Raw genomic sequence first — 12,176 nt, 5'->3', positions numbered from 1 at the left:
ACACGCACTGCACCTCACCAGCTTGCCCTCTGCTGTTCTGGGGCAGGGCAGACTTGGCACAGACAGGCTCTTCGAGCTGGACCTACTGCCAGAGGGAATAGCGACTCTTTCTGAGAGGGTGTCCAGTGTTCCAGGAAAAGGCCGGAGAAGCTTGTTGACAGTCCCTAGTTGGAACAAGAGTCTCTCCACATTGAAGGGGCAGGCCAGGCTTGGGTACTCAGGTTGGCAGGGAGCTCCAGGGGGTCAGCCAGAGGTAGCTGAGCCTCAGGGCCCAGGCGTAAGCTCAGGGGCAAAGTCTCTGGTCCCTGGTGGCAGGAAGTGTAGGGGAAGGGACCAGGAACCTGTCAGGGTGGCAGATACCAGAGATGGTACTGAAGCACTAGCCAGAAATTCCAAGGCTGGGCTGACAGCAGGAATGGCTCCATTCTGAGACCTTGAGGCTTCATTCCTGAGACTGAGGCGAAGAAGAGCCTGCATGTAGCAAGGGCGCACCAGAGGCTCCAACGGGGAGGGGAGGCCAAGGCCGACAAGCAGGTAGGACCTGTCCCTGAACTCTTCACTGAACAGAAGCCTCCAAAACTTCAGTAGTTGAGGAGCACCTCTGTAAGTTTATTTTACCATATCCTCACCCCAGCTCCCACTGGCCCCAGAGGAAAACTGTGAGAATAAGTACAGTAAGCCCCAAACCTTGTCATCCGAGTCACAGCGTGGGCACACCGTTCTTGGCAGACAGTGCTGAGATTAGTTAGCTTAAGAGGAGGGCTAAAGCCTATTTAGAGGACATTGAGACTTTCTTTCTTGCCTTTCACCAGAAATATTGAAAGGGAATAATGCCTGTTCATGCCTACCTAAAATGCATTTTGGGAAACACAGGTTCATCTCATCACTTTGCACAAACCAGGCCCTGACACATGCTTGACCAGTGGCCTCCCGGGGTTGAGTCTGTTTTTCAGAGGTGACCTGCCCTGATGTCCCGGCCCTGGGAGCTGAAGCCAACCCCAGGGGCTGCCCTTCTCCTGCCCCTCAGCCCTGCCCGCCCCCACACGGACACGAGGTCTTGGGGGACCATCTTCTAAAACCCCTCCCAACCTCTTGGCCTCCAACTACAGGCAGATCAAAAATACCAGAAGAGACAACCCTCACACCAACGCCGCGAGGCACGGGAGCCTCAACGTCTGACACTTTGTCGTTCAGCGACCCCTGCCCAGAGGCGCGGGAGAAGCTGCAGGAGATGTGCCGCTACATGTGAGCGCCTCTGGGGTCGGGGTGGCCACGTGTTCCTTAGGGACCCCTCCCCCACTAGGGCGGAAAGCAGGTAGGGAAGGCGGACAGGACATGCAGGGGGGAATAAAGGGGAGCGGAGGTGTGTGTGTGTTTGAGTCGGGTCAAGCAGCGTCAGCTACCCAAGGATCCCAGCAGCGAAGACAGCAGGGACGCCCATTCCTTCCCAGGCACACAAGCCCCCCAAGCCCTTTCCTGGTCAGAATCCTTCTCGGTCCTCACCACACCCTTCCCTGGAAGACTTGACTAAAGCCCTCTTTGCAGATGAGGAAACAAAGGCAGCCCAGAGAAGGTAATTGGGTGCCTGAGGTCACACAGCCCCGTTGGTCTGACTCCACTGCTTTTGGCCTCTGCAACACGTCGTCTCGTCAGTAAGACCCCTCTGAATGGGTCTTGACAGCTTAAAGCTTTTGTGCCCTGGATTTTTATTTTTTAACATAGTTCTTCACATGTTCTACAAAAAAGAAACACTTCTTAAAAACAAACACAAATCCTGTACATTGATGGTTAATGAAATCCTAGTAAATTCTTCTACATTTGTCTGAAAGCCCAGACCATGGGCTAAAGAATTGAAAACTTACGCCCACCTATATCTAAGTCGCATATGACTCCTGGAGGAGGGAGTCCCGGAGCCATCAGATGTCGCCGCAGCTACAGAGCGTGGTTAGAGGGCAGCCGCCAGTGTTCCTCCTTCCTGTGACGGCCTGTGAGGAAGCTGTGCATAACTGTAACCCCAGGGTTACAAAGTCTCCAGCCACTCCGTCTCCCCAGTCCCCACGCAGTTCCACCCCACAGATTCTCACCCCAGTGCTAACGGTGGAAATCCAGACATCAGGCAAGGGCCTGGTCTTAGAGGGGTGCTGGGACCTTCCCAACTCTTCCTAATCCTGCTCCCTTTAAGAATGAGGGGATAGGGCGGTGGACTTGGCCCAGCGGTTAGGGCGTCCGTCTGCCACATGGGAGGTCCGCGGTTCAAACCCCGGGCCTCCTTGACCCGTGTGGAGCTGGCCATGCGCAGTACTGATGCGCGCAAGGAGTACCCTGCCACACAGGGGTGTCCCCTGCGTATGGGAGCCCCACATGCAAGGAGTGCGCCCCGTAGGAGAGCTGCCCAGCGCGAAAGAAAGTGCAACCTGCCCAGGAATGGTGCCGCACGCACGGAGAGCTGACACAAGTAGATGATGCAACAAAAAGAAACACAAGATTCCTGTGCCACTGACAGCAACAGAAGCAGACAAAGAAGACGCAGCAAACTGACACAGAGAATAGACAACCGCGGTGGGGTGGGGGAGATAAATAAATAAATCTTTAAAAAAAAAAAGAATGAGGGGATGGGGTGGGGATGGGCACTTCTGGGGGCAGGAGTAGGATGGGAGGCTTGGGAGCTGGGGAGGGGCTGTAAAGAGCTTCCCTATATAGAAGATATGTTGGTCTCCTTCCCTGCAGAGAAGCCGAAAGGACCTCGTGGAAGGGGAAGAATATCTCCTACCCAGTGATCTTACGCAACTACAGGACAAAGATACCCTCCAACCTACAGATGGCTCCCAAAGGGGACTCGGGGGCCCACCATTCTCACAGCCAGAGTTCCCAACCCCTGCAGACTGTGGGTGCTCAGGCTTCTACTCCCACCCCTCAACAACCTTCTGCTCACCATCCCTACATCACCCGGCATTCTCAGGAGTGGAAGATCCCCAAGAAGAACATCAAGTTGCATTATACCTTTTATGACGGGTCCTCTTTCGTGTAGTATCCTTTTGATGGCTGCTCCTTTATCTGCCCAGCAGCTCAGTCCCTAGAACTCCAGTACTTGAAAAAGCCTAAATTTTAATTTTATTTCATTTTATTTTTTGGTTGAACAGAGAAACCTGCTAACAGGTTGTCAAGGGAATTTAGAGTTTGTCCAGGTCAGAGTTAGGTTGATAAACTATGGCCAGGGTCACAGGAGGTCAAACTCCAGAGGGTTGCAGGAAGAAGTACCAAGTTTCAAGCCCAAGTTCAGTTCAGTTCAGATTGTAATCACACAGCTACAATATGTGAGCAATCTGCCACTGGTTGGGAATACAAAGATTGTCCCTCCCTTCAGGGTTCTTCAGGCGAAAAGTTAAAGACTAGAACAATTCACTTCTAACAGAGAGAAGGTGGGTTAGGAGGCCCTAAAGACCCGGCTCAATGGGTAAGTCCTGTGTCCCATGCCTACTTTGTCCCAGAGGTCCACCTGTTTGGAACCTGAGCCCTCAGCCCCAGTGCTCCTCATGGCATGGGCCCTGTTTGCTCCACAGCTAAGGTGGGCCATGTGAATGAGGATCTGGGTACTTAGGTCCCACCCTCGGGGTGCCATGGCAGGAGGGGGCACATTCTCTCTTGGATGATCTGATGAAAGCTGTAGACCCTCTTCCCAGAAATAGGAGCTTATACACCTACATTTAAAGTGTTACCTGTGATTTCAGGAAGAGTTTTCAGTCCTTGAAAACCTGTCCATGGACTAGGATTTTAAAACTCTATAGATTTAGGAGAAGTTTGGCTTCTAAACTTCTTTTTAGGGCTTCTAAACCCTTTGGAGGGTGAACCTGTGGGCTAGGCATACCTGAGAGTAAATAGAGTCCAATTGCTTGTCTTCGTCTATATATATGTAACATATCTATTAGGAACAATGAATTAATAGGATGAAATGAATGGATCATTTATACCTTAGAGGTTAAAACTTTAGTTAGAGGGCTTTCTTGCCACATGAGGCAAAGGAGTTTGAATTTGGGGAGTGAAGTCAAAAAGAGGGCTGTCTTTGGAGAATGTCTAGGTGGGAAGCAACTGCTACGGAAGTCACCTTGGACACCTGTGTTCCTTTTTTGAGGGCCCATTGCCCACTCCCTGATATGTGCTAGAGCTGGATCAGACCCCCAGTACCCAGCCGAGGTAGCACCAAGGACCCTGAGGCCAGAGAGCGTGAATCACTTACTCCAGCACATAGGTTCTTCGTTATGCCAAACATTCAAGATGGAAAACTCACACAAGCTCATTCTTTCCTGTCCCTTCATTATAGAAATGGGGTAAGTGAGACCCAATTGGGTAGTGTGGCTTGTTTAAGGTCACAAAAGGAATTTGGTCACAGAGCCAGGCTGGGGTTTGGGGCCTCTTTGCCTCAATTTAGGGTCCTTTCTGGGGTACCATTTTTAAGCCTTTAAGGATTGGTTCCTCCAGCAGAGAGCAGGATGGGGTGATGGACAGGGACCTTAATAAAATCATTGGGCCCCTCAGGATCCCCTGGATTTGGAGTCTCAGCTCTCTTTCCTGGGGGCCAAGACGCCAAACCAGGCTTGCCCTGCAACAGCCCCTCACTTCATTTGACCTCCTCTTGACTGAACTGGGAATTCAGAATTTAAGCGCCCTGTCAAAGAAGTCCTATTGTTTCTCTGACCATAAATGAATCCATTCATCACTCTCTGCTCAACCCGGCTTCCAATGCGTCCCATCATGACATTGAATGCAGCAAACTCCTTCGAGAGCAGCTGCTGCTTGCAATGGGTTGAAGAGATCCCCCTCCCCCCTTTCTCAGACTTCACTGCATTTAATAGGATTATCTCCCTGAGCTCTTAATGAAGCTGTGTCTATGAATTAGGTTTCTATCAGCGGGACCAGACAGGGTGGACTAGTATATGATCTGGGCATAGCATCCCAGCTGCTGGAATCTTTGTTCTCTCACCTGTCCCATAATTCCAGGCCCTCCCTGGATGGGACCACCCCAAAACTTTGGGCCATTGCTACTGGCACTCTTGACTCAAACTCCAACAATGATCACATCCTGGCAATTAATGCATTTCCTCTTTGGGAGACAAAGAAGACCTGGGTTCTAGGCCCAATTCTTCTTGGTGAACTTGTACTAGTCACTTAAGTTCTCTGTGCCTTGCTTTCTTCGATTATAAGGTGAGGAAGTTGGACTTTGATTTTGAAAGAAACATTGTCTGTTAAATGGCCAGACACGTGCTCACTTTCTTCATCTCATGGATCCCACATAAATTGGGTTCAACATGGATTGTGTTTTCACAGAGGCTGCTGGGCAAACTCTCAGGTCAAAATGGTACATCTGCCCTTGGGGTGCTAAATAGCCCCAATCCATGAGAGGTTTTACAGTTGTCAGCTTCAGAGCCCAGACCATTCCAGTGTTCTTTTCGTTTGGGTTGTCACTGCCACCCTAGATCTCTTCCCTCAATTGCTAATTCTCCCATCAAAACCTTCTCCTCTCCCTGAGGCTTCTTTTGTACTAAGATACGCATTCCTCACACTGAACAAACATTTATCACTACGTGCCTGTCCCCGGCCCTTAGAGATTCTCTCAGCACTCACAACCACTCTGGGAGGTAAGCATTATTTTTTCTTATCTTACATTTGTTGTATTTTCCCCCAACCTACAGTATTTTCCTTTAGAACAAATAAATTTTATTGATACATATTAATAAAGTATACAATTTAACCAAAGTACACAATCAATAGTATTTGGTATAATCACATAATTGGGCATTTATTACTTCAATCATTATTAAAGCATTTTCATTATTTCAATAATAACAATAAAAAACAAAAAAAAGCCAAACAAGGAAATTCCTCCCCTCAATCTGTTTCCCCTGCTGTACATAGCTGCTATTTCTTGCTATTCTTGCATGTTATATTTGTTTAGTAAGTAGTTTTATTGAGATATATTCATATACCATATGATCGATCCAAAGTGTATAATCAATGGCTTTTTTTTTAGTTGCTAAAAAGACCTTTATTGTAAAACTGCAAAATAGAAAAATAGATTGAAAGAAATTAATATAACCAATTATAAGAAATAGATAGTATAGCAACAAACATTTATAAATGTAAATAATAATTCTAATATAATATAAATTAAATATAACATAATTCCAGTTTTTATATTATAGCTCTAACTATTGGACATAATAATCTCTAAGAATGAAATAAATTATTGGTTTAGTTATTTAATTTCCATTTAGGCCATAATTCTTTCTGGATAATCAAATTCGTATTTGGGAATTCTTCACATCTTATTGGAAGGAATTAGAGCAGATAGCAATATGCCAACTCTTAATTTTATGAAGCAGAAAAACTCAAAATCTTGTTCAACAGTAGTCATGCTAAATCATTATTGATCCAGATGGATTATTTTAATTAACAAGTATGAATAGGAAAGGGTTAAAGAAAAATGAAGTATCAAAAAAAATATCTCTTTTCCAGTCCTCAGTTAAAAGCAAGAGTTTATGTTGTATGAAGAAATTTACAGAATACTGATGACAGGAACAATTTGCTAGTTGCACTGAGTAATTGTTGTTCATACACTATAATATTGTTATTTTACATTTGTCTAGTCTACTCCAGCTCTTTTTTGGTTACTATTTGCATGGAATACTTTTTTCCAACCTTTTACTTTGAACCTGGTTGTGTTCTTACATCTGAGGTGAGTCTTTTATAAACAATATATAAATGGCTCGTATTTTGTTGTTGTTGAAGTTTTTGATGACTGTTTCAATCTCTTTACCTGAGAGTTTGTTGTGGTCTTCTATTTCTACTAGGGTCAATGTAGGTTGTTTGTGTTTTCTAGGAATCTGTCCATTTCATCTACATTGTCTAGTTTGTTGGTGTACAGTTGTTCATAGTATCCCTTTATGATCTCTCTTATTTCTGCAAGGTGAATGGTAATGCCTCCCCCCATTTCTGATTTTATTTGTTTGCATCTTCTCTTTTTTCTTTGTCAGTCTAGCTGAGGGTTTGTTGATTTTGTTGATCTTCTTGAAGATCATCTTTTGGTTTTGCTGATTCAACCTATTGTGGGTTTTTTTGTTCTCAATTTCCTTTCCTTCTGCTTGGTTTGGAATTAGTTTGCTATTCTGTTTCTAGTTCCTCCAGGTGTGCTGTTAGGTCTTCGATTTCAGTTCCTCCTTTTTTAATGGAAGCATTGAGGGCTATAAATTTCCCTCTCAGCACTGCCTTTGCTTTATTTCATAGGTTCTGATATGATGTGTTCTCCTTTTCACCTATCTCAAGATATTTACTGATTTCTCTGCAATTTCTTCTTTGACCCACTGATTACTAAGAGTATGTTGTTTAATCTCCATATATTTTTATTTTTTATTTTTTTAAAGATCTTTTATTTCTCTCCCCTTCCCCCCCCCGCCCCAGTTGTCTGTTCTCTGTGTCCATTCGCTGTGTGTTCTTCTGCGCCTGCTTCTATTGTTGTATTGTCATCAGTGGTACCAGGAATCTGTGTCTATTCTTTTTTTTTTTAATATTAGAATTTCTTTTTTTTTTATTTATTTTTTTTATTTCCCTCCCTTCACCCCCCCAGTTGCCTGCTCTCTGTTTCCACTCACTGTGCTACTTCTGTGATCGCTTCTATCCTTATCAGTAGCACCAGGAATCTGTGTTTCTTTTTGCTGCGTCATCTTGTTGTGTCAGCTCCGTGTGTGTGGTGCCATTCTTGAGCAGGCTGCACTTTCTTTTGCGCTGGGCAGGTCTCCTTATGGGGCTCACTCTTTGCGCTTGGGGCTCCCCTACATGGGGGACAACCCTGCGTGGCAGGGCACTCCTTGCGCGCATCAGCACTGCACATGGGCCAGCTCCAGATGGGTCAAGGAGGCCTGGGGTTTGAACCGCAGACCTCCTATGTGGTAGGCGGACGCCCTATCCATTGGGCCAAGTCCACTTCCCTGTGTCTATTCTTGTTGCGTCATCTTGCTGTGTCACCTCTCCATATGTGCTGCTGCCACTCCTGGGCAGGCTGAACTTCTTTTGCGCTGGGCAGCTCTCCTTATGGAGCGCACTCCTTGCATGTGGGACTCCTATGCAGGGGACACCCCTGTGTGGCATGGTACTCCTTGCACGCATCAGCACTGCACGTGGGCCAGCTCCACATGGGTCAAGGAGGCCCTGGGTTTGAACCGTGGCCCTCCCATGTGGTAGGTGGATGCCCTATCTGTTGGGCCAAGTCTGTTTCCCTCCATATATTTTTTAATTCTCCCTTTTTCAGTCCATTATTGATTTCCAGCTTCATTCCATTATGATCAGAGAAAGTGCTTTGTATAATTTCAGCCTTTTTAAGTTTATTGAGACCTGTCTTCTGACCCAACATATGATCTATCCTGGAGAAGGATCTATGAGCACTTGAAAAGAATGTATATCCTGATGTTTTGGGGTGTAATGCTCTATAAATGTCTATTAGATCTAGTATCATATTATTCAACCTCTCTCTTTCTTTATTTATCTTCTGTCCAGATGTTCTATCCAATGCTGAGATTGGTGTGTTGAAGTCTTCAACTATTACTGTAGAGATGTCTATTTCTCCCTTTAGTTTTGGGGCATCCAGGTTAGGTGCATAAATATTTACTATAGTTATTTCTTCTTGGTGAATTGCCCCTTTTATTAATATATAATGATTTTCTTAATCTCTTATAGCAGTTTTGCATTTAAAATATATTTTGTCCAACATTAGTATTGCTGCTCCAGATCTTTTTTGGATACTATTTCAATGGAGTATCTTTTTCTAAACTTTCACTCTCAACCTGATTGTGTCCTTACGTCTGAGGTCCCTTGTAGACAGCATATGTATGGCCCATATATATATATATATTCTGTCAGCCTGTGTCTTTTTGATTGGGGAATTCAATCCATTAATGTTCAATGTTATTACTGTAAAGGCACATTTATTTTGTCAATTTTATCCTTTGGCTTTCCATTATCATATCTTACTGTTGTCTGTCTTTTTACCTTTAATTTACCCTTCTTAATACTCTTCATTTCTACACTCTTCTCCAAGTCTCTCACCCTTGTTTTTTCCTTTCAGGCTGTGATACTTCTTTCATTATCTCTTATAAATCTAGTCTTTTGGTAACAGACTCTCTCGGTTTTGGTCTGTGAGGACTTTAAACTCACTCACATTTTTGAAGATCAGTTTTGCCAGATAAAGAATTCTTGGCTGGCAGTTTCTCTCTTTCACTACCTTAAAAATATCATACCACTACCTTCTCACCTCCATGGTTTCTAATGAGAGATCAGCGTATAGTCTTATTGAGGTTCCCTGTATAAGATGCTTTGCTTTTCTCTTGCTGCTTTCAGAATTGTCTCTTTATCTCTGGTATTTGTTATTCTGAATAGCAAGTGTTTTGTAGTAAATAGTTTTGGATTTATTCTATTTGGGGTGTGTTGTCCTTCTTGGATATTGATATTAGTGTCCTTCACATTTTTGGTCATTATTCCCTCACATATTCTTTCTGCCCCTTTTCCATTCTCTTCTCCTTCTGGGACACAACAACATGTATGTTTGTGCATTGCATGTTGTTCAATTCCCTGAGACTCTGATACATTTTTCCATTCTTTTTCTGTCTCCTATCTTTTCAAGTTTAGATGCTCGGTCCTCCAGTTTACTAATTCTGTCTCCCATCAATTCAAATCAGTTCCATCAATTCAAATCAGTTCCATCAATTCCAATCTGCTGTTTATGCCTCTAATTTTTTTTTTAAGTGTTATTTATTTATTTCACCCCCCTCCCTTGTCTGCTCTCTGTGTCATTTGCTGTGTGTTCTTCTGTGTTTGCTTATATTCTCATTAGGCAGGTCTGGGAACCAAACCTGGGACCTTCTGGAGTGAGAGAGAGGTGATCATTCTTTTGTGTCACCTCAGCTCCTGGATTTGCTGTGTCTCTTATTCTCTCCCCTGTCTCTTTTTGTTGCATCATCTTGCTGCACCAGCTGTCCTCATAGACCAGCATTCCTGTGTGGGGCAGCACTCCTGCATGTACTCCAGGCAGGCCAGCACTCCACGCAGGCCAGCAATTCTTGTGGGCCAGCTTGCCTTCACCAGGAGGCCCTGGGCATCAAACCCTGGACCTCCCATATGGTAGACGGGAGCCCAGTTGCTTGAACCACATCTGCTTCCCCTCTAATGTATTTTTAATGACATCCATTGTGTCTTTCATTCCCATAAGCTCTGTTACTTTTCTTTGCAGGCTTTCGAATTGTTCTTTATGCTAACCTAGTGTCATCTTAATATCCTTTATCTCTTTAGTCATATTTTCTTCACCTCCTTGAATTGATTTAGGAGATCTGTGTGATTATTATTGATTAGTTGTCTTAAATTCTGTATCTTGTCAGGATATTTGGTTTGTTTCTTTGGCTGGACCATCTCTTCCTGTTTCTTAGTATGACTTGTAATTTTTTGCTGGTGTCTAGGCATCTGAATATGTTGTTGAATTTACTCTGATGATCAATTTCCCTCTCTTGCCTTGTGGTTTTGTTTCACAGCTCTTCTTTGTTTAAAATTGTCCAGCTTACGTTATCAGAATAGGGCCAGGAACTCACTAATGGAACACAACTCTTCTCCAAGGGGTCAGAGATGAAATACTCCTAAATGTTTTTTTCTCCTTGTAGTTTCCAGGATGGCCAGAAGATGGCTCTCTTTGGGTCCCTCTCTCTTTTTTTTTTTTACAGGTTATTTTGTTATTTTTTCCTTATTTCTCCCCCCCGCCCCCCACCCCTGTTATCTGCTCTCTGTGTCCATTTGCTGTGTGTTCTTCTGTGTCTGCTTGTATTCTCATTAGGTGGCTCCAGGAACCCATCCTGGGACCTTCTGGAGTGGGAGAGAGGTGATCATTCTCTTGCTTCACCTCAACTCCCTAGTGCACTGCGTCTCATATTGTCTCTTCTCTGTGCCTGTTTTTTTGTTGCGTCATCTTGCTGCGTCAGCTCTCAGTGTGGGTGGCTCCACTCCTGGGCAGGGCTGCACTCCTTGCGTGGGAGGCACCCTTGTTTGGGGTGACACTCCATGTGGGCCAGCTTGCCACATGGGCCAGGAGGCCCTGGGTATTGAACCACTTGATCATGGTGTACAATTTTTTTTTAATGTGCTATTGAATTTGGTTTGATAGTGTTTTGTTAAGGACTTTTATATCTATATTCCTAAGAGACATTGGTTTATAATTTTCTTTTCTTGTGGTATCTTTATCTGGTTTTGCGATGAGAGTGATGTTGGCCTCATAGAATGCAGTGGAAAATTTTCCCTACTCTTCAATTTTTTTGGAGGAGTTTGAGCAGGATTGGTGTTAATTCTTCTTTCTTTCTTTCTTTGTTTTTAAGATGTATTTATTTATTTAACAGCCCCCCCCCCCCTTTGTCTGCTCTCTGTGTCCATTTACTGTGCATTCTTCTGTGTGCTTCCCATTAATTCTTCTTTGAATGTTTGGTAAAATTTACCAGTGAAGCCATCTGGCCCTGGGCTTTTCTTTGTTGGGAGGTTTTTGATTACTGTTTCAATATCTTTACTGGTTTTTGGTCTGTAAAGATCTCCTACTTTTTTCTCAGTTAGTGTAGATATTTGCATGTTTCTAGAAATTTGTCCATTTCATCCTAATTTGTTCATAGCATCCTCTTACAATCCTTTTTATTTCTGTGGGGTTGGAAGTAACTTCTCCCTTTCATATCTGATTTTAGATATTTGCATCTTCTCTCTTTTTGTCCTTAACAGTCTAGCTAAAGGTTTTTCAGTTTCATTGATCTTTTCAAAGAACCAACTTTTGGTTTGTCAATTGTCTCTGTTGTGTATTTTTAAAAAAAATAGTTTATCTCTGCTCCAATTTTTGTTATTTTCTTCATTCTGCTCACTTTGGGTTTAGTTTGCTTTTCTTTTTCTAGATCTTCCAGTTGTGAGGTTAGGTCTCTAGATTTCAGCTATAAATTTCCCTCTCAGTACTACCTTTGCTTCATCCCATAAGTTTTGGTTTATTGTGTTTTTGTTTTCAATCACCTTAAGATACTTCCTAGTTTACCTTGTAATTTCTTCTTTTGCCCACTGGTTGTTTAGAAATGCATTGTTCAATTTCCATATATTTCTCCCTCTGTTATTGATTTATACTT

The 12,176-nt window shown here is 43.8% G+C and overlaps 1 protein-coding gene across 1 annotated transcript in view; it reads left to right on the top strand.

Annotated features, from left to right (window-relative positions):
* Positions 1–1,108: 1,108 nt before the first annotated feature.
* C26H3orf20 (chromosome 26 C3orf20 homolog) overlaps positions 1,109–12,176 on the top strand; it is a 32,587-nt gene continuing 21,519 nt past the window's right edge. Inside the window, exons 1-2 of the mRNA XM_058288770.2 lie at positions 1,109–1,245; positions 2,728–3,027. Coding sequence (XP_058144753.1) covers positions 1,232–1,245; positions 2,728–3,027 — 314 coding nt within the window. The 5' untranslated portion in view covers positions 1,109–1,231. The remainder of the gene's footprint in view (positions 1,246–2,727; positions 3,028–12,176) is intronic.

Source organism: Dasypus novemcinctus, chromosome 26, assembly GCF_030445035.2.
Source record: "Dasypus novemcinctus isolate mDasNov1 chromosome 26, mDasNov1.1.hap2, whole genome shotgun sequence".
Lineage (NCBI taxonomy): Eukaryota > Metazoa > Chordata > Mammalia > Cingulata > Dasypodidae > Dasypus > Dasypus novemcinctus.
This window is presented reverse-complemented; position numbering and strand designations above follow the sequence as displayed.